Source organism: Pseudophryne corroboree, chromosome 6 (genome assembly GCF_028390025.1).
Source record: "Pseudophryne corroboree isolate aPseCor3 chromosome 6, aPseCor3.hap2, whole genome shotgun sequence".
Taxonomy (NCBI): domain Eukaryota; kingdom Metazoa; phylum Chordata; class Amphibia; order Anura; family Myobatrachidae; genus Pseudophryne; species Pseudophryne corroboree.
In genome coordinates, this window is record NC_086449.1 from 301524286 (window position 1) to 301550556 (window position 26271).

General features: G+C 46.2%; 1 protein-coding gene across 4 annotated transcripts in view; it reads left to right on the forward strand.

The window, feature by feature from the left end:
• LOC134932106 (G2/mitotic-specific cyclin-B2-like) overlaps nucleotides 1–26271 on the forward strand; it is an 84487-nt gene that overhangs the window by 52833 nt on the left and 5383 nt on the right. For all 4 annotated transcript variants that reach the window (XM_063926187.1, XM_063926188.1, XM_063926185.1 and 1 more), the window contains exons 4-6: nucleotides 3164–3316; nucleotides 3576–3734; nucleotides 3871–4107. In XM_063926187.1, coding sequence (XP_063782257.1) covers nucleotides 3164–3316; nucleotides 3576–3734; nucleotides 3871–4107 — 549 coding nt within the window. The remainder of the gene's footprint in view (nucleotides 1–3163; nucleotides 3317–3575; nucleotides 3735–3870; nucleotides 4108–26271) is intronic.

The following is a 26271-nucleotide window of genomic DNA, read 5'->3' on the forward strand; positions in this document are numbered from 1 at the left end:
TATAACATGTGCAGAGAGAGTTAGATTTGGGTGGGGTGTGTTCAATTTGCAATCTAAATTGCATCATAAAAATAAAGCAGCCAGTATTTACCCTGTACAGAAACAAAATAACCCACCCAAATCTAACTCTCTCTGCACATGTTATATCTGCCTCCCCTGCAGTGCACATGGTTTTGCCCAATTGCTAACAAAATTCCTGCTGCGATCAGCTCCGAATTACCCCCATAGAGAGGTGTATTGAAAGGGTGGTAGTCAGGTGACCGCCGGTCGGCTGACCGACAGTCACATGACCTCCTCCGTGAGCCCGACAGCTCACTATCCCGATGGTCGGCATGCCGACCAACAGGGACTATTTCCACTCGTGGGTGTCCACGACACCTATAGAGTGGGAATAGAACCCGTGGCGACCGCAGGTCGCCACCGAGCCCGCAGCGTGGCGAGCGCAGCGAGCCCGCAAGGGGCTTGCTGCACTCGCCCTTCCCCGCCGGGATCCCGGCGTCGGTATGCTGCCGGGATCCCGGCGTCGGTAAGGTGACCGGCGGTCAGGAGACCGCCGGTCACCCGTACTACACCCGTATTGAAAATGTAGTGGGTGTTACTGGAAGGTGTCTTAGTGCATGCACAGTGATGATCTTATTTGTTGTGTTATGGGAGTGCCACGGGCATGTCAGTGAAAGTGCGTTCAGACTCACCTTAGGACTGGTGCCAGTGTAGATGGTGTGCCTAAAAACTCACCAATCGTTATATAAGCGCCTATGGATGCTGACAGTTGATGTCTTAGGAGTCTATTCATGAAGCAGTGAAAAGTGTGGAGAAGTGAGCCACTGGTGAAGTTGTCTATGGCAGCCAATCAGTGTTGAGGTAACAAATACATTCTATAAAAGTATATGTAGCACTGGCTCACTTCTCACTGATTCCTGAATAGACCACTTAGTCCTTGCACATACAGGTGTACACCAGGGAAGGACTTTGTAGCGGCATTTGTATAAAGTCACAGATAGGCAACCGCCAACAAACACAGTTGTGGGCACTGCATCCATGTCTGAATTGGGTCAAAAGCCTGTCAGACACATCAACAACTTGGCCTATACTGATTAGTTCAAACCAAGCTGAAAAGGATTTTTGTGGAATTTCTGCCAACTCAAGTCCATGCCATTCCATAATAACCCAGTGAGATGGGTACTGATTCACAGGATTGCCATGTTGTACGAGTATACCTTGTAAATCCTCCTAACTTTTCTGTTCTAGTGCAGTGGTTCTCAAACTTTGTCCTCAGGACCCAAAACAGGTAATGGCCCTCATTCCGAGTTGATCGGTCGCAAGGCGAATTTAGCAGAGTTACACACGCTTAGTCTACGCCTACTGGGAGTGTATCTTAGCATCTTAAAAGTGCGAACGAAGTTTACGCAATATTGCGAACAAAAAAAACTTAGCAGTTTTAGAGTAGCTCCAGACTTACTCTGCCTGTGCGATCAGTTCAGTGCTTGTCGTTCCTGGTTTGACGTCACAAACACTCCCAGCGTTCGCCCAGACACTCCCCCGTTTCTCCGGCCACTCCTGCGTTTTTTCCGGAAACGGTAGCGTTTTCAGCCACACGCCCATAAAACGCCGTGTTTCCGCCCAGTAACACCCATTTCCTGTCAATCACACTACGTTCGCCGATGCGAACAAAAAGCCGTGAGTAAAAATCCTTTCTTCATAGCAGAATTACTTAGCGCAGTCGCAGTGCGAACATTGCGCATGCGCTCTAAGCTGATTTTCACTGCGATGCGAAAAAAAAGAACGAGCGAACGACTCGGAATGAGGGCCAATGTTTTCCAGGTCTGCTCATATAAACACAAGTGACATAATTAGCTCTCTGTGGATCTCTTAAAATGTGTCGGTGAGTAAGGAGTACACCTGTGCACCTGCTCGGTGACCTGTAAAATGTGAACTGTTTGGGGACAAAGAATAGAGTTTGAGAACCACTGCTCTAGCGCAGTTGTTTTCAACATCAACCCTCAAGTATCCCGAACAGGCCATGTTTTGAGGATTTCTGTCTTTGGAAGTAGGTGGGATAACTACTGACCCAGCAACGTGGACGAAATCACCTGTGCATGATTAAAGAAATCGACAAAACATGACCTGTTGGTGGTACTTGAGCACTCGAATTGAGAACCCCCGTTCTAGCAAATTGTCTGAATTTAACCTTCTCCTCGAAAGTCAATATCACATCTTTATTTGGCTGTCAAAACAGTTCAGCTGCCAAGCACCCATATTTATTCTGATACTGTCACTGGAGCAAACATTTGACCAGTAATATTAGGTATATGCCTTAAGAGGGGTTTGGTATACGTTCAAGATCCCGGCAGTCGAAATACCAACACAGGACTCCTGACCAGGTCAGCATCCCGATAGCGGAATACAGACAACTGGGATCCTGAAGGGAGGGTTAGGATTTGGCTGTGGGGAGGGGGTTAGGTATAGGGGCCACCTGGGGGGAGGGGGTTAGGCTGCAGGGAGTGCGGTTAGAGTTAGGCACCACCAGGAGGGGAGAGGTTAGGCTTAGGCACTAAGGAGGAGAGTCAGCCTAACCCTAAGAGGGAGGTTAGGGTTAGGCTATGGTAAGGGAGGGGGAGGAGGTAGAATACATACCTCACCCCTGTCGGAATTGTGACCATCGGTATGCCGCCGTCGCTATAGTGACCGCCAGCATAACATCTGCCAGAATCACATAAACATCCTGTTCGTTCACCATTTGACCTCTTCAGTGTATATTCCTAGTTTTACAACCTTGTTTCTTTCAAATAATCCAACGACCATACTGCTTTGCATTGCCATAATCACTATAGTAGTACCCGCCTTAACACAAATTATGAGGTGACTTTGTCTAGACATTTTTATTTGTTGAATTTTGACTGATGTTTTAATAAATCTGTATTTTTGAGATAATATTGATTATAATTTTATTGGATGAACTCTGGTGCGAGGGTCTCATTAAAGACAAACTTGAAGAGTCATCCCAAAACACCACACACCACTTGGAAAAGATATAAAAAAAAGACAATCAAGGACCCAAATAGTTTGGCTAATTCACTTGGGAGCTCCCCAATACCACAGATTTTTATATACATTGTATATTATATTTCTAATTTTTCTTCCTCTTCTTTTTTTTTTTTTTAAGATGCCAATAAGTATAGATGTGACAATGAAGGAGGAAAATCTTTGCCAGGCGTTTTCTGAGGTTCTAAACAACATGGACGATATTGATGTCGGCAATCCACAGATGTGCAGTGACTATGTGAATGACATCTACACTTACCTGAAACAGTTAGAGGTTTGTCGCTTTTACATTAGTAGGGAAATCTGTAGGCACTTACTGTATATGTTCCCTTGTTTCAATATGACACCTCTGTAGCATTGTGTGGTTGGGTGAAGTGGAGATAAGTATCTGTAACGTTTGTGGTCTGGGGCAGGATTTGCCAGAAATGTGGTGAATGGGTTTATAGTAATTTTCTCTGTGATCAACAGATAAACTAACCAATTATTAATATATATATATATTTTTTTGTATATATATTTTTTTTTCCCTCCAGGTCCAGCAATCTGTCCGTCCATATTACCTACAAGGGATGGAGGTGAACGAACGTATGAGATTCATTCTCATAGACTGGTTAATGCAAGTCCATTCCAAATTTCAGTTGTTAACAGAGACTCTGTATATGACTGTTGCTATTATCGACCGCTTTCTACAGGCAAGCTACATCTTGTGCTCCATCTATCACCTTATGTAACTGTTCCTGTTTCTGTCTTATGCAGGGTTTGCTTTTATATCTGGGAAGAAAATACATTTTCAGTGTTGTTTAAATGAACGTTTACAATTTTCTCAAGGTTCACCCTGTCCCAAGGAACAAACTTCAGCTGGTAGGAGTAGCATCACTCTACGTGGCTTCAAAATACGAAGAAATGTATTATCCAGAAATTGCAGACCTTGTCTATATAACAGACAAAACCTATTCCAAAGCTGAGATCCGAGAAATGGAGAGGACTATACTTGAGAAGTTGAGTTTTGATTTGGGAAGACCATTACCAATTCATTTCCTCCGGAGAGCATCCAGGTGTTGCCATGTATGTAGCTCACTGCTTGTTAAAGTCTTTACATTTGTAAGCAGAGAGATGGCTTTATATACAACTCATCTGCAGATAACTATTTCTTGCATATAATCTAGCTCTTGACTAATAATGGGCCTTATTCAGATCCGGTTGTTAATGCAGTGTATGTCGCAAAGTATCGATGTTCGGTACTGTGTGCATGTGCAGTACAGGTCTGTGATGTCTGACGCACTACGGAATCAGGCTGTCAGTGATTGACAGTATGATGTTGGCTGGCGGCAGTGCCATCCTCCGTTTCTCCAGAGCTCAGATCAGTAATGCATGCAGGAGGCGTGACGACTCCTGCTGCATTAACATACAGTATTAATGCTATCCGTGCTGCTTCCATGTAAGCACCTCCCTGCACATCTGAATCAGGCCCAATGTGCGACTAGAAAGTTATGCTGCAGGAGTATATGCAATTGGCTAACAGGGCAGTGTCAAATTGATGGAGTTACGGTTCAGAACATTTGTTTGTGCAGGGTCCACCAGAAATACAAAACTATGTATTTTATAGTTCACACTATTCTACCATAAAAGGGCAATATACAATATGGCCAGGGCCGGTGCTAGGGTATTCTGCGACCTCCTGCAAAACTATAAGTTTCTGCCCTCCCTCACATACTTACGTAATAATAAAGGGACAGCAAAAAAAGAGGTCTGACCACGAGTACCCACAATTCAAATTATACCACACCGTAGCACAACCTTAATTACACCTCACGTAAGGCCTAATTCAGCATGGAACACCGCTATGACAGCGTTCGCATGCTAAAGCCCCCCCACAGTGTGTGCACGCACAGAGGCTGCACTGCGCGTTCACACACAGTGAGATGTGACGACATCTCACATGTGCGACCGCCTCTGCCAGGGCCGGTTCTAGACCTTGTGGCGCCCAGGGCGAAAGTTTCCTTTGGCACCCCACCCCCCTGACAGGCAAAACGTAAAGAATTAGGGGTGTGGATTCATGGGGAAGGGGAGTGGCCACAGTTATGCCCCCTGTAGTTTTGGCCCCAGTAGATTTGCCCCCTGTAGTTGTGCATCCTGTAGCTGTGCCTCTGTAGTTATGCCCCCTAGTGGCGCCACTTTCAAACATTTAAAAAAAAATACTCACCAGCCCCGCTCTTGCTTCCCGACACCTGCTGCTGCTGTCTCTGGCCACCCGCTCTTCGGTCCCATAGCACCGCATAGACACTAGAGGTCAATTAGGACCCCTACCGTCTGCGGCCGCTCCCACAATGCCGTGTGATGCGCAATAACGTCAGACACACCGCATGGGAAAGTGGGAGGGTCAGCACTGACTGCATTTAAACTAAACATAATGGCGCCCAGGTACTGTGTAAGCAGGCGGCGCAGCTGCAGCAGTGCCCTGATCGCTGTGGCACCCCGGCCAAAAGTCCTGCTTGCCCGCGGCAAGAGCCGCTCTTGGCCTCTGCCTGACACGTTAATGTTCTCATCATACTTTACTGCTCTCATCACACGTCACTGCCAGCATCACACGTCACTACCCCATCACACCTCGCGTCACACCTTGCTGTGCTCTTTCACGTCTCTGCTCCACTTCACCGCTCTCATCATACCTCACAGCTACCGCTCACATGCCACTGCTCTACCTCACACGTCATTGCTCCCCATCACAGTTCAGTGCTCTCATATCTTGTTGCCAGCATCACACTTCATTGCTCCCCCTTACACCTCATTGCTAGCGTCACACCTCCCTGCTGTCATCATACCTCACTGCCCCCCCCCCCCCGCCCCCAAGCCAGCACATTGCCCACCTACTGCACCCCACATGCCTCAGAACCCTGGATGTATTTCATCCATCACCCCTATTCATTTCTGCCTAGCAGCCCCTCAAACACCCCCTTCCCCACCTCCCCTCTTTCATTTCACTGATATTTTCATGAGATGGGGCGCTTTAAGCTGCTGGAGCCGCTGCCTGTTATACAGTTGGACAGGTGGAGCAGCAGCTGGCAGCAAAAAAATGGACAGTAGCAGGGTAGCATAGCAGGGAGAGTATCTCCATGCTTTGTATACTCCTGCTGAGCGTGTTGTGCTGGCCCTGAATATGTACTTGGTTCAGGGGTTAAAGTGGGGGGGAACGATGTAGAATGGAGTTCCACCACCTGTAATGGTAGGGGGAACTAGTTCCACCTCCTTCATTGCCCTGCACAGTAATTCCAACAGAAAAGCCAGCCCCATCACTTACGTCAATCGATGATGCAGGCGGCGCTTGTGTTACTGATGAGCTTCAACCATATCCCCCTTCCTCAGGTGGCTCTATGGTTCTTCATCTACAGCCCACTCCTCCTGATACACACGCTGTGTCTGAACAGCATTCATCCTCTCCTCAGATCCCAGTGGCTTCCTTTTCCGGCACGGTGTATGTGATGTCATACCATCTCCGCTGCTAAAGTGAAAGAGAGCCATGAAGAGTAGGCTTTCTGCATCTTGAAGACAAGATGAGAGGGGGCTGGAGGGACAAGAGAGATGGGGAAGCTGCTGGATGGATACAGGTCATGGAGCTGCCGGAGAGACACAGGCAGTGATCTGCTGGAGTGACAGAACAGAGATGTGTATAAGGACACTACTGTGGGCATTATGTGTATAAGCAGCACTACTGTGGTCATTATGTGTAAGGGGCACTACTATTGTGGGCATTATGTTTATAAGCGGCAGTACTACTGTGGGCATTCTGTATATAAGTGGCACTACTGCTGTGGGCATTCTGTATATACGTGGCACTACTGCTGTGGGCATTTTGTGAATAAGCGGCACTACTGTGGTCATTATGTGTAAAAGGCACTACAACTGTGAGTACTATGTGTAAGGGGCACTACTACTGTGGAGACTGTGTATAAGGGGCACTACTGTGTGGCATAATGTGTATAAAGGGTACCATTGTGTAGCACAATGTGAATAAAGGGCACTACTGAGTGACAGAACCATAATAAGGGGCATTACTGTGTGGTGTAATATGAATCAGGGGCACTACATGCAGTGTAATGTGAATAAGATTGTGCTACTGTGTGGTGTAATTTGAATTGGGGGTACTATTGTGTGACCATGCTGCATCTTTGTGAGATCAATGTCACTTTATAAAGTATAGGACAGGGGTAGCCAACCCTGGTCCTCGAGAGCTACCAACAGTTACCGTTTTCCAGGTCTCCTCACGGAATCACAAGTTAAGTAATTGGCTCCATCTGTGGATCTTTTCAAATGTATCAGTGAGTTATGACTGCACCAGTGCACCTGCTAGGTGAGCTGGAAAACGTGAGCTGTTGGTAGCTTTCAAGGACCAGGGCTGGCTACCACTGGTATAGGAAGTAGGGCACTAATTTATAGTTTGCAAGGCGGTGCCGAAAACACTAGCACTGCTAGAGGCTCTGCTTAATGTGAGTAAGGGGGGGTGGGGGGTAGGTGGCGGATAAATTAGTTCCACCACTTCTCCAGGACCACTTGAAGCCCTGCCTAGGTTAATTAATGATTTTGTGACCTTTGATGGCAATACAGCCACTTTCTGTAGACTGGAAAAGCTAGACTGGTCCATTTATTTTATTCCACAGCAATCTGACATGTTTTCAGCCTTGTAAAACTTTTGTTTTTTTATTTTGTGATCATCCCAAAACACAACATTGTTGTAGGATATTTCCATAATTGGATGTTTCATACCCGCTGAATACTGTCATTTTTACTGCAGGAAATACAAGCTTGGTATTTTTCTATTGCTAAAAATAAGAATTTACTTACCGATAATTCTATTTCTCGTAGTCCGTAGTGGATGCTGGGGACTCCGTCAGGACCATGGGGAATAGCGGCTCCGCAGGAGACAGGGCACAAAAATAAAGCTTTAGGATTAGGTGGTGTGTACTGGCTCCTCCCCCTATGACCCTCCTCCAAGCCTCAGTTAGGATACTGTGCCCGGACGAGCGTACACAATAAGGAAGGATATTGAATCCCGGGTAAGACTCATACCAGCCACACCAATCACACCGTATAACTTGTGATCTGAACCCAGTTAACAGTATGACAAACGTAGGAGCCTCTGAACAGACGGCTTACAACAATAACAACCCGAATTTGTTTGTAACAATAACTATGTACAAGTATTGCAGACAATCCGCACTTGGGATGGGCGCCCAGCATCCACTACGGACTACGAGAAATAGAATTATCGGTGAGTAAATTCTTATTTTCTCTAACGTCCTAAGTGGATGCTGGGGACTCCGTCAGGACCATGGGGATTATACCAAAGCTCCCAAACGGGCGGGAGAGTGCGGATGACTCTGCAGCACCGAATGAGAGAACTCAAGGTCCTCCTCAGCCAGGGTATCAAATTTGTAGAATTTTGCAAACGTGTTTGCCCCTGACCAAGTAGCAGCTCGGCAGAGTTGTAATGCCGAGACCCCCCGGGCAGCCGCCCAGGATGAGCCCACTTTCCTTGTGGAATGGTCCTTGACAGATTTAGGTTGTGGCAAGCCTGCCACAGAATGTGCAAGTTGAATTGTGCTACAAATCCAACGAGCAATCGTCTGCTTAGAAGCAGGAGCACCCATCTTGTTGGGTGCATACAATATAAACAGTGAGTCAGACTTTCTGACTCCCGCCGTTCTTGAAATATATATTTTCAATGCCCGGACCACGTCCAACAACTTGGAATCCTCCAAATCGTTAGTAGCCGCAGGCACCACAAGAGGCTGGTTCAGGTGAAACGCTGACACCACCTTAGGCAGAAAATGAGGACGCGTCCGCAGTTCTGCCCTGTCCGTATGGAAAATCAGATATGGGCTCTTATATGATAAAGCCGCCAATTCTGATACTCTCCTGGCTGAAGCCAGGGCCAGTAGCATGGTTACTTTCCATGTAAGATACTTCAACTCCACCGATTTGAGCGGCTCAAACCAATGGGATTTGAGAAAATCCAAGACCTACATTAAGATCCCACGGTGCCACTGGGGGCACAACCGGGGGCTGTATATGTAGTACTCCTTTTACAAAAGTCTGGACTTCAGGAACTGAAGCCAATTCTTTCTGGAAGAAAATCGACAGGGCCGAAATTTGAACCTTAATGGACCCCAATTTGAGGCCCATAGACAATCCTGTTTGCAGGAAATGTAGGAATCGACCCAGTTGAAATTCCTCCGTGGGGGCCTTCCTGGCCTCACACCACGCAACATATTTTCTCCAAATGCGGTGATAATGTTGTGCAGTCACCTCCTTCCTGGCTTTTACCAGTGTAGGAATGACCTCTTCCGGAATGCCTTTTTCCCTTAGAATTCGGCGTTCAACCGCCATGCCGTCAAACGCAGCCACGGTAAGTCTTGGAATAGACACGGTCCCTGCTGAAGCAGGTCCCGTTTTAGAGGTAGAGGCCACGGATCCTCCGTGAGCATCTCTTGAAGTTCCGGGTACCAAGTTCTTCTTGGCCAATCCGGAGCCACTAGTATCGTTCTTACTCCCTTTTGCCGTATAATTCTCAGTACTTTTGGTATGAGAGGCAGAGGAGGGAACACATACACTGACTGGAACACCCACGGTGTTACCAGAGCGTCCACAGCTATTGCCTGAGGGTCTCTTGACCTGGCGCAATACCTGTCCAGTTTTTTGTTGAGGCGGGACGCCATCATATCCACCATTGGTTTTTCCCAACGGTTCACAATCATGTGGAAGACTTCTGGATGAAGTCCCCACTCTCCCGGGTGTAGATCGTGTCTGCTGAGGAAGTCTGCTTCCCAGTTGTCCACTCCCGGAATGAATACTGCTGACAGTGCTATCACATGATCTTCCGCCCAGCGAAGAATCCTTGCAGCTTCTGCCATTGCTGTCCTGCTTCTTGTGCCGCCCTGTCTGTTTACGTGGGCGACTGCCGTGATGTTGTCCGACTGGATCAACACCGGCTGACCCTGAAGCAGGGGTTTTGCCAGACTTAGAGCATTGTAAATCGCTCTTAGCTCCAGTATATTTATGTGAAGAGACATCTCCAGGCTTGACCATACTCCCTGGAAGTTTCTTCCCTGTGTGACCGCTCCCCAGCCTCTCAGACTGGCATCCGTGGTCACCAGGACCCAGTCCTGTATGCCGAATCTGCGGCCCTCTAGCAGATGAGCACTCTGCAACCACCACAGAAGAGACACCCTTGTCCGTGGCGATAAGGTTATCCGCTGATGCATCTGCAGATGTGATCCGGACCATTTGTCCAGCAGATCCCACTGAAAAGTTCGTGCGTGGAATCTGCCGAATGGAATCGCTTCGTAAGAAGCCACCATCTTTCCCAGGACTCTTGTGCATTGATGCACAGACACTTTCCCTGGTTTTAGGAGGTTCCTGACAAGTTCGGATAACTCCCTGGCTTTCTCCTTCGGAAGAAACACCTTTTTCTGAACCGTGTCCAGAATCATTCCCAGGAACAGCAGACGTGTCGTCGGGGTCAACTGAGATTTTGGAAAATTCAGAATCCACCCGTGTTGTTGCAGCACTAGTCGGGTTAGTGCTACTCCGTCCTCCAGCTGTTCTCTGGACCTTGCCCTTATCAGGAGATCGTCCAAGTAAGGGATAATTAATACGCCTCTTCTTCGCAGAAGAATCATCATTTCGGCCATTACCTTGGTAAAGATCCGAGGTGCCGTGGACAATCCAAACGGCCGCGTCTGAAACTGATAATGACAGTTTTGCACCACGAACCTGAGGTACCCTTGATGTGAAGGGCAAATTGGGACATGCAGGTAAGCATCCTTTATGTCCAGGGACACCATAAAGTCCCCTTCTTCCAGATTCGCTATCACTGCTCTGAGTGACTCCATCTTGAACTTGAATTTTTGTATGTACAGGTTCAAAGATTTCAGATTTAGAATAGGTCTTACCGAGCCATCCGGCTTCGGTACCACAAATAGCGTGGAGTAATACCCCTTTCCCTGTTGTAGGAGGGGTACCTTGACTATCACCTGCTGAGAAAACAGCTTGTGAATGGCTTCCAATACCGTCGCCCTGTCTGAGGGAGACGTTGGCAAAGCAGACTTTAGGAACCTGCGAGGGGGAGACTTCTCGAATTCCAACCTGTAACCCTGAGATACTACCTGCAGGATCCAGGGGTCCACCTGTGAGCAAGCCCACTGTGCGCTGAAATTCTTGAGTCGACCCCCCACCGCTCCTGAGTCCGCTTGTAAGGCCCCAGCGTCATGCTGAGGGCTTTGCAGAACCCTGAGAGGGCTTCTGTTCCTGGGCAGGGGCTGCTTGCTGCCCTCTCTTACCCCTTCCTCTGCCCCGAGGCAGATATGACTGTCCTTTTGTCCGCTTGTTCTTATAGGACCGAAAGGACTGCGGCTGAAAAGACGGTGTCTTTTTCTGTTGGGAGGGGGTCTGAGGTAAAAAGGTGGATTTTCCGGCAGTTGCCGTGGCCACCAGATCCGATAGACCGACGCCAAATAATTCCTCCCCTTTATACGGCAATACTTCCATATGTCGTTTGGAATCCGCATCACCTGACCACTGTCGCGTCCATAAACTCCTTCTGGCAGATATGGACATCGCATTTACTCTCGATGCCAGAGTGCAAATATCTCTCTGAGCATCTCGCATATAAAGGAAAGCATCCTTTAATTGCTCTATAGTCAATAAAATACTGTCCCTATCCAGGGTATCAATATTTTCAGTCAGGGAATCCAACCAGACGACCCCAGCACTGCACATCCAGGCTGAGGCGATGGCTGGTCGCAGTATAACACCAGTATGTGTGTATATACTTTTTAGGGTAGTTTCCAGTCTCCTATCAGCTGGATCCCTGAGGGCGGCCGTATCAGGAGATGGTAACGCCACTTGTTTTGATAAGCGTGTGAGCGCCTTATCCACCCTAGGGGGTGTTTCCCAGCGCGCCCTAACCTCTGGCGGGAAAGGGTATAATGCTAATAACTTTTTTGAAATTAGCACTTTTCTATCTGGGTTAACCCACGCTTCATCACATACATCATTTAATTCCTCTGATTCAGGAAAAACTACAGGTAGTTTTTTCACCCCCCACATAATACCCCTTTTTGTGGTACTTGCAGTATCAGAGATATGCAAAGCTCCTTCATTGCCGTGATCATATAACGTGTGGCCCTACTTGAAAATACGTTTGTTTCATCACCGTCGACACTAGATTCAGTGTCTGGGTCTGGGTCTGTGTCGACCGACTGAGGTAAAGGGCGCTTTACAGCCCCTGACGGTGTCTGAGACGCCTGGGCAGGTACTAACTGGTTTGCCGGCCGTCTCATGTCGTCAACTGATTTTTGTAATGTGCTGACATTATCACGTAATTCCATAAACAAAGCCATCCATTCCGGTGTCGACTCCCTGGGGGGTGACATCACCATTATCGGCAATTGCTCTGCCTCCACACCAACATCGTCCTGTCAAAGTCAGAAAAATGTCCCAATGCACGTTGCCATATTTGCACCGCACACTGGTCCGCGCTGCGCGTGCGTACGCTCTCCCGTGGAGGCGCATACCCGCAATAGCGTGCACTCGCAGGCGCGGTATGCGTATTTACGGTAGAGTTTATGTAGTCGTAGCGTGCGACTCATTCGTTACAAATGTTCACAATTAATGTAGTTTATAGATCATGGTCCCTTTGATAGATTCTGAAAGTTTGGTTAAAATACAATGTCCCAGAGCTGAGGAATCCCTCTTTATATCGTACGAAGGGTCTAACAGGAATCATACAGCAGTGTTTGGTACCCATCGGAAGAGTATTTAATTAGCAATATTCCGGTGTTGGTTTGGAGCGTATTAATCGCTCGTGCGAATAGTTATGGACATAAGAAGTTTATGTCCATTTCTATTATTTACACATACTCAGGTATGCGGCGGGAAACCCAGTTTCCCACCCACCTGAGCTGTTGGAAATCGTCACAGCCCACCTGTATGAATCACCCTATGACCTTTTGTTATGATGCAGGGCCGAATTCCTTCGGCCAATGGACAATGGGATTGTAGGACCAGGAGATTGCATTGTGTGTGGGGCATAAATAGGCAGGCCGACCACATCCAGCACTCACTCTTCAACGGTTCTCATTGCTGAAAATCGGGTGCTGGATGTCCAGGCGCATGCGATCGTTTCCCCTTGTGCGTAAGTTTCTCTCCGTAATCATTGTCTTTCTGTGAGCCAATTTCTCTCTATCTCTCTCTCTCTCTCCCTCTCTCTCCTCTTTTCTCTTATATCTCCCATAGTATTATAGTATTGTATTGTATTTCATTTAGGTCAGAGTAGTATTGTCTTTTTGTATTTTAGTTCTGTGGTTAGGAAGTCTCTGTTATATTGTAGTGTATCATTTGTACTGTTATCCCCTTTTACAAGTATATTAGATATAATACAGTTAATAGGCTTTGGAACCTAAACCAGTATCTGTGTGTTTTCTATAGTGTTAAGTGTTCACTTGAGCGTCGGTGACGCTCAAGCAGCTTTGTAGTTAGTCAGGTTACACAAGGTTGCACTTACACCCTGTACTCACATTAAGGTATTCTTTGTATTTCTTTGGTATAAGGTTTAAACATTAAGGTATAGCGTTGTGAGCGTCTGCGCCGCTGGTGATCTCCTCGTGGTCTCGAGCGTCCGCTACGCCATAGCGAATCATTACTCTAGTCATAGCCAATAACGTGTCCTGTGATCACTGGGCCGTGAGCGAACGTGACGCTTGAGCGTCTCGCCTATGGCTGAGCGATCGCTACGCCAATAGCGTACCATTACGGTACTTCTTAAGCAAACAGCGTACAGTGTTCTTAGCTTCATAAAGGGTTGTTATACGACAAAGGAATTTAGCATTGTCAATTGGGGGCTCGTCCTATCCTTCTCATATCTGCACTAGGTAGATCAGCAGACATTATCCCTCCAGCAAAGGGTGGGAGGTTGTCTCACAGTGCTGACGGGATAAGCGTCTGCTTCGCTTAGATAAAGAGTGCTGAAGGAATCTGGGAACCGGAAGTAAGAACAAAACGCTTGTGTCTTTTAAAACTGTTTATTTCTCTTCTGTCTTGCGTATACACGCACGCATACATATATCTGCATTTTCTGTTTCAATTTCGTATATCACTATTCCTGTTTGCCAATTTTTATAGTTGATAGAAAGTGCTAAAAAGAGATTTGCTGTTATTTCATAATAAAGGTAATAGTTAAAGTATAGAACAACACACGATTTGTCTAGGAGACAAGGCAGTCAGTGTGGATTGCGGTAGATGATCAGGGATCATTTACATTGATAAAAGTATATATTGTGTTACGGTGGATCTTTGCATTGCGTACACGTGTCGCTAACAAAGACTAGCGTACGCAATCCAAAAGGCAGACGCACGCAGCGTACATTACGCAACGTAGCGTCCGGTTACGCTCACGTAGCTCAAGTCACGAAAAAGTTGAATTAGCGCAAAGCGATAATTAGCGCAAGGCGATAAGTAACGCACAGCGGTAGATAACGCGAAGCGGTAAATAACGCAAATCTATTTTTGGAAAAAATCTGAAATTTAGTTTAACAGATCCTGCTCCTAATTGGTAACACTTTTGGCCTAAAGACAATTTCTGCGCAGAAATAGATATAGAAACAAAAGTGTACATGTGTTGAGTGAGTGTGTTTTGTATACAAAAGTTTATATAACTTTAAGGTGGAACCAAAAGGAAAGCCGGGTACTCGTCAAGGGACATACGTGTAAGTGACATATACGGTGGCTAGGGAGGCATCCCTGGTTAAATAATATTTGAGCATTAGAGTATAGCGGACCATAAGGTAACAAGACCAGGAGGTCATAAGGTAACAAGACCAGGAGGTCATAAGGTAACAGACCAGGAGGTCATAAGGTAACAGACCAGGAGGTCATAAGGTAACAGACCAGGAGGTCATAAGGTAACAGGTAAAATAGACAAAGAGGTCCGCTATAAAAGTCCAGTGGCACAACGCCTGGGGTGTTGGTGCAGAACCCATATAGGCCATACAAGCTCTTGCTGAAGGAATCGCGGCCGGAAACATCGATTCCATTGATCTTTCAGTACATGACAAGTAGTGCTCGTGTACTGAACGATTGGACCGCACGTAATTGTGTGCAGTAGTTAGTAATCTGACCTAATACCATTAGAGTAAAGTGGTCACAAACGCTATTTGTACATTCTGATGTGATTTGTGTAATTTTTTATTTTTGGAAGGGAAGTTCGCTGGTCACTCAGGAACTATCCAACAACCGATACTTGCTGGGGAACGCGCCCCAGTAAATAAAGGTTCACAGGGGCCCTAGGTTGGGTACAGCAGCTCTGGTTACAGTGATTGCAGTACTGGCCAACGTGGGCGAGAAGTAAGTGGGGTACTTGATAAACCACCACCGCCGGCCTGCCCAAGGACATCTTGGTTTGTTTGTAAGGGTTCGCTGAAAACCTTGAGATAAAGATCCAAGGAGGAATAAGCAACGCCTGCAGATTATGGGGGCCATTTGTTCAGGTGGGGGCGATCAACCTCGGTTCGGGTTGATTCAGAGAACCGACCAGTTGGGTCGGCACGATATGTAATGTGTGAAAAATACGGTAGTCACACAGAGGTTTTATGTGATGAATGGGAGAGAATGACTGTACAAGACAGGGACAAATTCCCAAGAATAGGTAGCTTCAGTCCAGAAGTGTTACAAAATTTAAGGAGGAGGATATGTCTCGTAAAATCAACAAAGAGACGAATTCAACATCATGATTGTTTACAGTTATGGCACCAGGAAGGTGAGATACAGAGAGGTTTGGCTCTGGCGGCAGGATCTGGGGCAGTCAGGAAGTTGATTGCCACAGCTCCTCCTCCACCATACATTGCAGGAGAGAAGTTGATTGCGGAGAGAAACGCACTGGGTTGTAAAACACAAACTCTTAGTAACACTGTAAATGTTAATGATGTTAACCAAATAACTCATGCAAGTATTAACCCGTGCAAGTTGTACCCTGTTTTGAACCTTCCTCAGGAGTGTGATCAAGAAGACGATTCAGCAACAATTTCAGCTCTCTCTCTTGCAGCCACCATAGCAGAAACCACAGTAGGCACAGCGACACCCACGAGATTAGTGAAAGCCCCTAGCGGAGGGATAGGTGAGGTCGTGTCAACGGGTAAGTACGGCACCATGCACTACACTGAAACAATTGTACCACAACAAGCAGTAGAATCTACACAGGAAGAGGCTGTTAGAATTGCTCCTGTAAGGGTAATAGCAGTTCCCAATGGAAAAACAGATGTGTCTGGAGCCACTCCCATAAGGAACATTGCCATGTACACTCCATTTTCCCGAATGGAATTAAGAACAATAGTGTCCGAATTTCCTGACCCCAGGAAGGATTTAGTTGCTAGCCAAAAATACATCAGGGATCTAGGTAACACTGTAGAACCCAACAACAAGGATTGGCAGATACTGCTAAGAGCTTGTTTACCTTCCAATGTTGACGCAACTCAATTTTTAGCTGATTGTGCATTGGATAAAGATGTACCGCTTACAGACGTGTACAACAAGGATAATGTAAAAAGGATAAATTTACAGCTAAAAGAGTATTTCCCAGCCGTTGTTAAATGGAATAAAATATTTTCCATTAAGCAAAAGGAGTCCGAAACGGCAATAGAATATTTTCACCGGGCACTATTAGAAATGGCAAAGTACACGGGTATAGAAGACATAAAGACCAACCCAAACCATCGGGAAGTAGCAGTATCTGTACTGATGGATGGTTTAAAGGAAACATTAAAGACTAGGGTTCAGACCACGCAACCATGCTGGCGAGGTCTGTCAGTGTCCGGCTTGAGAGAGGCTGCTATTGATCACGACAGAAACATCACTAGGCACAGAGAGTCGCAAAGTGATAAGTTGATGTCCGTAAGTATACAGGCGCTGACCACAAGGCAGCCTGCGTATGTACCACCGAATCCTGTGGGTAAGGCAAGTGTAATAACATGTTTTTCTTGTAACAGACCGGGACACTATGCACGAGAATGTAGAACAAAGAATGTACAAAGATCTTTTCAACCCCCTAGACAACAACACAACACACGACATTGGGAGCAGGGTCCACAGAGGCGGAGTTTTGAGCCACATACAGGGGAAACAAAAAGATATTCCCCGAACAGAGATTGGCATGCCTCTGGTAGTTCCCAGCTAACTCCCCCACAAGTAGTTGCTGCCAATGGGATTCGGGGAGGTCAGCATACCCAATAGGGGTATGGCCATACCTGTAATCTACAGCCAGTTAAGTTGATTGCCAGTCTTGGAAGTGAACCAGAGATTGCAATCAACGTAACTGGTAAAACTTTAAACTTTCTTGTAGACACAGGGGCGGCCAAGTCAGTGATAAATTCGACAGTGGGCATGAGAACCACTGGTAGGACAATTCCAGCCATGGGAGTAACAGGAGTAGTCCAGCACTACCCTGTTAGCAAACCAGCCGAGATTACAATAGGGCCTTTGCATACCAAGCATTCCTTTTTGCTGGCTGCATCGGCACCAACTAATCTCCTGGGAAGAGACTTACTATGTAAAATGGGTTGCGTCATTTATTGTACTCCTGAAGGTGTATTCTTGGACATTCCTGAGAATCACGCTCAGGAAGTACGAGACATGCTAGACTCCCCATCAAAATTAATGTCACATTCCATTATGACAAATAGGAATCCATCCCAAGTAGAAGAGATGACATCTCAGATACCAGAGTCACTTTGGACAAAAGATGGACAGGACACTGGATTAATGGCAAACGTAGCTCCAGTAGTTGTACAAGTAAAAGATGGTAGGATAGCTCCAAAAATCCCACAGTATCCTCTGAAGCCAGAGGTGGAGTTAGGAGTTTTCCCAGTAATAGAGCGCTTGCTACAACAGGGCATTCTAGTAAGAACGTCCAGCACAGCAAATAGTCCCATCTTCCCTGTTAAAAAGAGTGGGGGGAGGGGTTACAGGCTAGTGCAGGATCTAAGGGGGATTAACAAAATAGTTGAGAGTCAGTTCCCCGTAGTGCCTAATCCAGCTGTCATCCTAATGCAAATTCCTCCCACTGCCAAATTTTTCACTGTTATTGACCTCTGCTCCGCTTTCTTTTCGGTACCTCTGCACCCTGACAGCCAATATTTGTTTGCATTCACATACAGAGGAGTCCAATACACGTGGACTCGGTTACCCCAAGGTTTCATAGACAGTCCAAGTATATTTTCTCAGGCTTTGCATGATTGTTTACAGTCTTTCCAACCGGAGAGTGGATCAGTGTTGATACAGTACGTGGATGATCTACTACTGTGTTCTGATTCATTGGAAGCTTCCCTGAAGGATACGAAACAGCTCCTGTTTCATCTTTCAGACACAGGTCACAAGGTTTCCAAAGACAAGTTGCAATTATGCCAAGCTAAGGTAAAATATTTGGGACACTGTCTAACACAAGGACTGAGACACCTGACCGCTGATAGAATCCAAGCCATTAGAGACATGACACTGCCACAAACCCAACAACAGATCAGGACGTTTCTAGGAATGTGTGGGTATTGCCGTAATTGGATCCCAGGGTTTTCCATATTGGCGCTACCTTTGCAGGAAATGGTCTCTTCAAACAAACCTGATCGGATTTCGCATACAGACGAATCTGAAACAGCATTTGAGAGACTCAAACAGTGCCTAACGCAGGCACCAGCACTAGGTATGCCAGACTATGGGAAACCCTTTGAACTATACGGAACAGAAAGTGCTGGGTGCGCAGCAGGTGTACTAACACAAAAACACGGTGACGCCAGCAGGCCAATTGCATACTACAGCGCCCAGCTAGACACGGTAGCGCGATCCCTCCCCACATGCTTGCGTAGCGTTGCGGCGATAGCATTGCTAGTGACGAAAAGCGAAGATGTTGTGCTAGGCCACAACCTCACAATCCATACACCGCATGCGGTATCTGCCTTATTGAATTCTGCCCAAACCAGACACGTCTCATCTGCAAGGTTTACAAGATGGGAATTGGCATTAATGGCCCCAGTAAACATCACCATAAGGAGATGCAGCGCATTAAATCCTGCAACATTTCTCCCAGGTGTGCCTGGTCAGACACAAAGGGTGGAAGGTGAGAGTGATGGGGAAGGAGGATTTAATGCAAAGGAAGATACACATGATTGTATGGAATATTTGACCCAAAATTTTACCGCAAGGCCTGACATCAGTGACAATCCACTGGAAGATGCAGAACTCACGTTCTACACGGACGGTAGTTGTCACAGACAGTCAGACTCGGGAGACTTGTGTACTGGATACGCAGTCGTAGATGACCAAGACACCATAGAAGCGGAACCGCTAGGCCCACCTCACTCAGCCCAGGTTGCTGAACTGGTCGCCCTAACCAGAGCATGTGAATTGGCTAAGGGTAAGTCAGCCAATATCTACACCGATTCCAGATACGCGTTCGGGGTAGTCCATGATTTCGGAGCGCTATGGCGGCTCAGAAATTTCATGACGGCGGCTGGTACACCGATAGCGCATGCAGCTTATATAAAAAGGCTTCTAACAGCGATACAGGAACCCGACAGAGTGGCTGTTATCAAATGTAAAGCACATACATATAGCCAAGACCCAGTATCCCTTGGTAACAGCCGAGCAGACGAAGCCGCAAAGCTTGCAGCTGCTACCCCCATACAGACAGACACCACACAACTGATGGTATTTAATACCATCAACACACAAAAGTTGTGTGAGATGCAGAATTTGTGTTCCACACAGGAGAGAGCAGTCTGGAAGGCAAAGGGATATGGCCAGGAGTCCTCAGGGCTCTGGACGGATGGACATGGTAAACCAGTGGCCCCCAGGGCATACCTTCCATGTCTGGCTGAAGCAGCTCACGGGCTGACTCATCTAGGCAAGGAGGGGATGTGCAAATTGGTAAGAGCATACTGGTGCGCCCCAGGATTCTCCTCTCATGCGGGTAAAAGAGCAATGTCATGCCTTACCTGTCTGAGAAAGAATATTGGAAAAGCAATACCTACAGAACCATCCCATATCCCACCTGCCGGCGGCCCTTTCCAGGTAATACAAATTGACTTCATTCAATTACCCCCATGTCGAAATTTGAAATATGTACTTGTTTGTATAGATGTTTTCTCGAATTGGGTCGAGGCTTTTCCAGCAGCTACAAATACCGCTATGTTTACAGCTAAGAAAATTGTGCAGGAATTTGTATGTAGATATGGTATCCCTAGAATCATTGAAAGTGATAGGGGTACCCATTTTACAGGTGATGTCTTTCAAGGAATGTGTAAGTTGATGGGAATTGATAGTAAGCTGCACACTCCGTACCGTCCACAGGCGAGTGCGAAGGTCGAAAGAGTGAACAGCACTATTAAAAATAAATTGAGTAAAGTAATGGCAGAGACAGGATTGACGTGGCCAGAAGCTTTACCCATTGTTTTGTATAGCATCAGAACCACTCCCAGGTCCCCTCTTAATCTGTCTCCTTTTGAAATCTTGTTTGGTCGACAACCGCATGTCATGATTAACCCTCAGGATGATTTGAAATGTAACAATGAAGTAACTGTAAAGTACTTGATTAACATGAGTAAGCAGTTGAGGAGTCAAAACGATAATCTGAAGTTGGTGATTCCTGATTTACCAGGTAGTAATTGTCATGACATTGAACCTGGGAATTATGTAATGATACGAAATTTTCTACGCTCAGGTTGTCTTATTGATAGATGGGAAGGACCATACCAGGTCTTATTGACTAGCACCACAGCATTGAAGGTTGCTGAGAGAGAGACTTGGGTCCATTCATCCCACTGCAAAAAGGTTGCTGATCCAGAGAAGTCCCGTGATAAGGAACAGACGGTAGAGGTTGTATCACTGGAGTGTCTGTTCCAGGAGGACTGAGGCGGCACCTGAGCCTTGAAGACCGAAAGCAGTTGTCGACTCCCTTCTCCCTTTTATTGTTTTTCTCCACTTCCCAGCCCCTCTCCCTTAAAATTTCTTTTTCCCCCTTCTCATTCTTCTCTATTTCCTCCTCAAAGATGGACTTGCCCCAAGAGACTGTGATCCGGATTTTGATGTTAACCATGATGTTGACCAGAGCAGTCTGTTCCGGCGAGAGTACCATAGAGGTCGAAAGAGGTTCTGGAATGGGTTCCGATTATGATGATGGAGGCATAGTTTTCCAAGATCAACCAAACCAACAAGCAAAGGCGAGTATCAGAAAACGATCCGATAGAAGAAATTGTGATGGATTGTTAGCTGAAGAAAATTGTATCTGTAGGCTCTGTGATAATCTGGTTGAAGATGGATGCATAAAGAAATGCCAATCTAGTTTTAATATCCATATGGACCGGCATCCATTGAGTGACTATCACTCTCTAGTGGGTAACGTGTTAAACCAAACAGATTGTTGGGTATGCTCTCAAGTACCTCAGGGTCACAGCAAATCAGGGCTAGTACCATTTCCTTTAACGTTAGGGGAGGTACTTGAGCTAAGTGGTGGGAGACCGGTGGACCGGAGGTTTAACATCTCCAGCCCTCCTAGTTTGAAGCTCCACCAATACCATGTGGATAGGTCCCTCTTATGTTTTAACATCTCCAATCCCAGAAAACCGGGAAATTGGGAAGTGTCATGGAGCAACCTTACCATGACCTTTTCACACAGAGCAGATAGAATGCCTACAGATACAGAGCTCGTACGCCATATAGCCAGTAGAGGAAAATCTTTTCGGTATCGATATACCTTAGGAAATAGGATTACTAGAGTTGGAGAGGTATCACCAGGATACTGTGCACATATCGTACAAACTGATACGTGCATTAAGCAGTTGGAAGAATTAGGGTCAGGAGATTTCACCTGGAAGGTTTGTAACATGGTCATGTCCTTCTCCGTCCCTTATGTTCTCCCCGATGACGCATATTTCATATGCGGGAGAAAGGCGTACAAGTGGCTTGCCCCAAACTCTGAAGGATTGTGTTATATTGGAAAAGTATTGCCTGAAGTGATGACTGTTACACATGACAAAATGAAGGACATACACCGTGGTGCCCAAGCTCCTTATACTCACACTCATTACGAGCACCGAGTTAAAAGACAACTGTCAGAAAGGTTAGAGCATCCGGCCTCTGATCTTATCCATGAATCCACCGGGATTCAGGTTCTGGTAGCGTTAGATTTCACTCGTACCGCTCGAGGTGTGATGAATTATAGATACATTTCCGCACTCACCAATTTGTTAGATAATATCACTGAAATGTATGATGACACGTTTAGATACACTGGAAGAGAACTTCAAGCCTATAAAACAGAACTAGTTCAGCATAGGATGGTTCTTAATTATCTTACAGCAGTAACAGGCGGATATTGTGTTACATTGGCAACACAGTACGGCATAAAGTGTTGCACGTATATCACAAATAGCACCGAGGACCCGGTAGAGGTCATAGACCAAAAGATGGACGATATTCTCCAATTGAAGTGGGAATTTCGTCGAAAACACAATCTCACCCTTGCTGCTGTAGGTAATGAGCTGACTGGTTGGGTGTCATGGTTGAACCCGCGAAATTGGTTCTCCGGTTTGGGAGACTGGGCTCAAGGAGTCATAATGGATGTTGGAAAGTTTCTACTATGTATCTTGGGTGTCGTTATATCGATTGGATTGATATTTAGATGCGGGCAGGCTTTAATGAGGTGCAAACAAAGTACAAAAGTGATGAGCTTGAGGAGTGAGGAAACCGTAATTAACCTGGATTTGATTTATGACCCAATGATAGAAACCAGGATGTGATGAAAATGCGATTATACGGTCCGTTTCTTTCACCTGTTTTTCTGCTTTTCTCCAAGATACAAAGACCCCCTTGGACGAGGAAGCTGACGAGACGAGATGTATACAGACAACGGATTGACCAAAGAAGAAGATTTGACAACTTTAAATATGGACACTTGATGAACTTTGCCATGGATCCCCAGTTTCCCTAGTATTTTTAAACTCACGCTAGCCCAACATTTTTTTGTAAATCTGATGGCTCAGACAAAGCTATTTGCTCATGCCCAAGGAGCAATACAGCGCAAAGAAGACGACTCTCAACAGATACCGAACACAACTTCGACGACAGATGTACATTTCCCTGACATAGAATATCATTGCATTTTCCATAAGTGTTCTTTATCTTCATCTCTACAACCCTCAGGTAATGACACACATAGACGATAGGGAATACAGGCACAGATATTAGCAACCACATACCTCCCCCATTCATGTATCATCAACTAAAATGTGCATCCCCATTTTGTTACAACCACAGCCGAAATGAGCTCGGTAGAGTTTGACAGCCCATCCACAGACCTGTACCACAGGATAAGAAGGAATTCAAATGTATACTTCGCAATACCTCGAAGCTTGATTTACAACACGTACGGCACGATGATACATGACCCCCCAAACATGGATTCATACACACATGCTTCTGCTATCTCACTAGGTCATACCCTCTTCACACCTTCTCCTCTCTCCTCCCCTACCCAACCATGGAAATCAATTAACCCCTGACTTACATTTTTCTCCTTAAATGTTTTGTGGCAGTTATTATTGACTGCCAAAGGGTGGACTGTCAAAGTCAGAAAAATGTCCCAATGCACGTTGCCATATTTGCACCGCACACTGGTCCGCGCTGCGCGTGCGTACGCTCTCCCGTGGAGGCGCATACCCGCAATAGCGTGCACTCGCAGGCGCGGTATGCGTATTTACGGTAGAGTTTATGTAGTCGTAGCGTGCGACTCATTCGTTACAAATGTTCACAATTAATGTAGTTTATAGATCATGGTCCCTTTGATAGATTCTGAAAGTTTGGTTAAAATACAATGTCCCAGAGCTGAGGAATCCCTCTTTATATCGTACGAAGGGTCTAACAGGAATCATACAGCAGTGTTTGGTACCCATCGGAAGAGTATTTAATTAGCAATATTCCGGTGTTGGTTTGGAGCGTATTAATCGCTCGTGCGAATAGTTATGGACATAAGAAGTTTATGTCCATTTCTATTATTTACACATACTCAGGTATGCGGCGGGAAACCCAGTTTCCCACCCACCTGAGCTGTTGGAAATCGTCACAGCCCACCTGTATGAATCACCCTATGACCTTTTGTTATGATGCAGGGCCGAATTCCTTCGGCCAATGGACAATGGGATTGTAGGACCAGGAGATTGCATTGTGTGTGGGGCATAAATAGGCAGGCCGACCACATCCAGCACTCACTCTTCAACGGTTCTCATTGCTGAAAATCGGGTGCTGGATGTCCAGGCGCATGCGATCGTTTCCCCTTGTGCGTAAGTTTCTCTCCGTAATCATTGTCTTTCTGTGAGCCAATTTCTCTCTATCTCTCTCTCTCTCTCTCTCTCTCCCTCTCTCTCCTCTTTTCTCTTATATCTCCCATAGTATTATAGTATTGTATTGTATTTCATTTAGGTCAGAGTAGTATTGTCTTTTTGTATTTTAGTTCTGTGGTTAGGAAGTCTCTGTTATATTGTAGTGTATCATTTGTACTGTTATCCCCTTTTACAAGTATATTAGATATAATACAGTTAATAGGCTTTGGAACCTAAACCAGTATCTGTGTGTTTTCTATAGTGTTAAGTGTTCACTTGAGCGTCGGTGACGCTCAAGCAGCTTTGTAGTTAGTCAGGTTACACAAGGTTGCACTTACACCCTGTACTCACATTAAGGTATTCTTTGTATTTCTTTGGTATAAGGTTTAAACATTAAGGTATAGCGTTGTGAGCGTCTGCGCCGCTGGTGATCTCCTCGTGGTCTCGAGCGTCCGCTACGCCATAGCGAATCATTACTCTAGTCATAGCCAATAACGTGTCCTGTGATCACTGGGCCGTGAGCGAACGTGACGCTTGAGCGTCTCGCCTACGGCTGAGCGATCGCTACGCCAATAGCGTACCATTACGGTACTTCTTAAGCAAACAGCGTACAGTGTTCTTAGCTTCATAAAGGGTTGTTATACGACAAAGGAATTTAGCATTGTCAGTCCTCATACATGTCGACACACACGTACCGACACACAGCAGACACACAGGGAATGCTCTTATCGAAGACAGGACCCCTCTAGCCCTTTGGGGAGACAGAGGGAGAGTTTGCCAGCACACACCCAAGCGCTATAATATATATATGGGAACAACCTTATATAAGTGTTGTTCCTTATAGCAGCTTAAATATATCAAAATATCGCCAAAAAATGCCCCCCCTCTCTGTTTTACCCTGTTTCTGTAGTGCAGTGCAGGGGAGAGTCCTGGGAGCCTTCCTCACAGCGGAGCTGAGCAGGAAAATGGCGCTGTGTGCTGAGGAGAATAAGCCCCGCCCCCTATTTCGGCGGGCTTTTCTCCTGGAGTTTTAGATATCTGGCATGGGTTAAATACATACATATAGCCTCAATGGCTATATGTGATGTATTCTTTTGCCATAAAGGTATTAAATATTGCTGCCCAGGACGCCCCCAGCAGCGCCCTGCACCCTCCGTGACCGCTTGGTGTGAAGTGTGTGACAACAATGGCGCACAGCTGCAGTGCTGTGCGCTACCTTCATGAAGACTGAAGAGCCTTCTGCCGCCTGTTTCCGGACCTTCAATCTTCAGCATCTGTAAGGGGGGTCGGCGGCGCGGCTCCGGGACGAACCCCAGGGTGAGACCTGTGTTCCGACTCCCTCTGGAGCTAATGGTGTCCAGTAGCCTAAGAATCCAATCCATCCTGCACGCAAGTGAGTTGAAATTCTCTCCCCTAAGTCCCTCGATGCAGTGAGCCTGTTGCCAGCAGGACTCACTGAAAATAAAAAACCTAAAAACTTTTTCTAAGCAGCTCTTTAGGAGAGCCACCTAGATTGCACCCTGCTCGGACGGGCACAAAAACCTAACTGAGGCTTGGAGGAGGGTCATAGGGGGAGGAGCCAGTACACACCACCTAATCCTAAAGCTTTATTTTTGTGCCCTGTCTCCTGCGGAGCCGCTATTCCCCATGGTCCTGACGGAGTCCCCAGCATCCACTTAGGACGTTAGAGAAAATAAGAAGCATATTTTCCATAATCTGTTTTTGACTATCATTGATGAACTTAAGCAATTGTTGATTCTTAGTAGTTGGTTAACATTAAATGACCATTGGGCCTTGGTTGCCTTGTGTACAATAA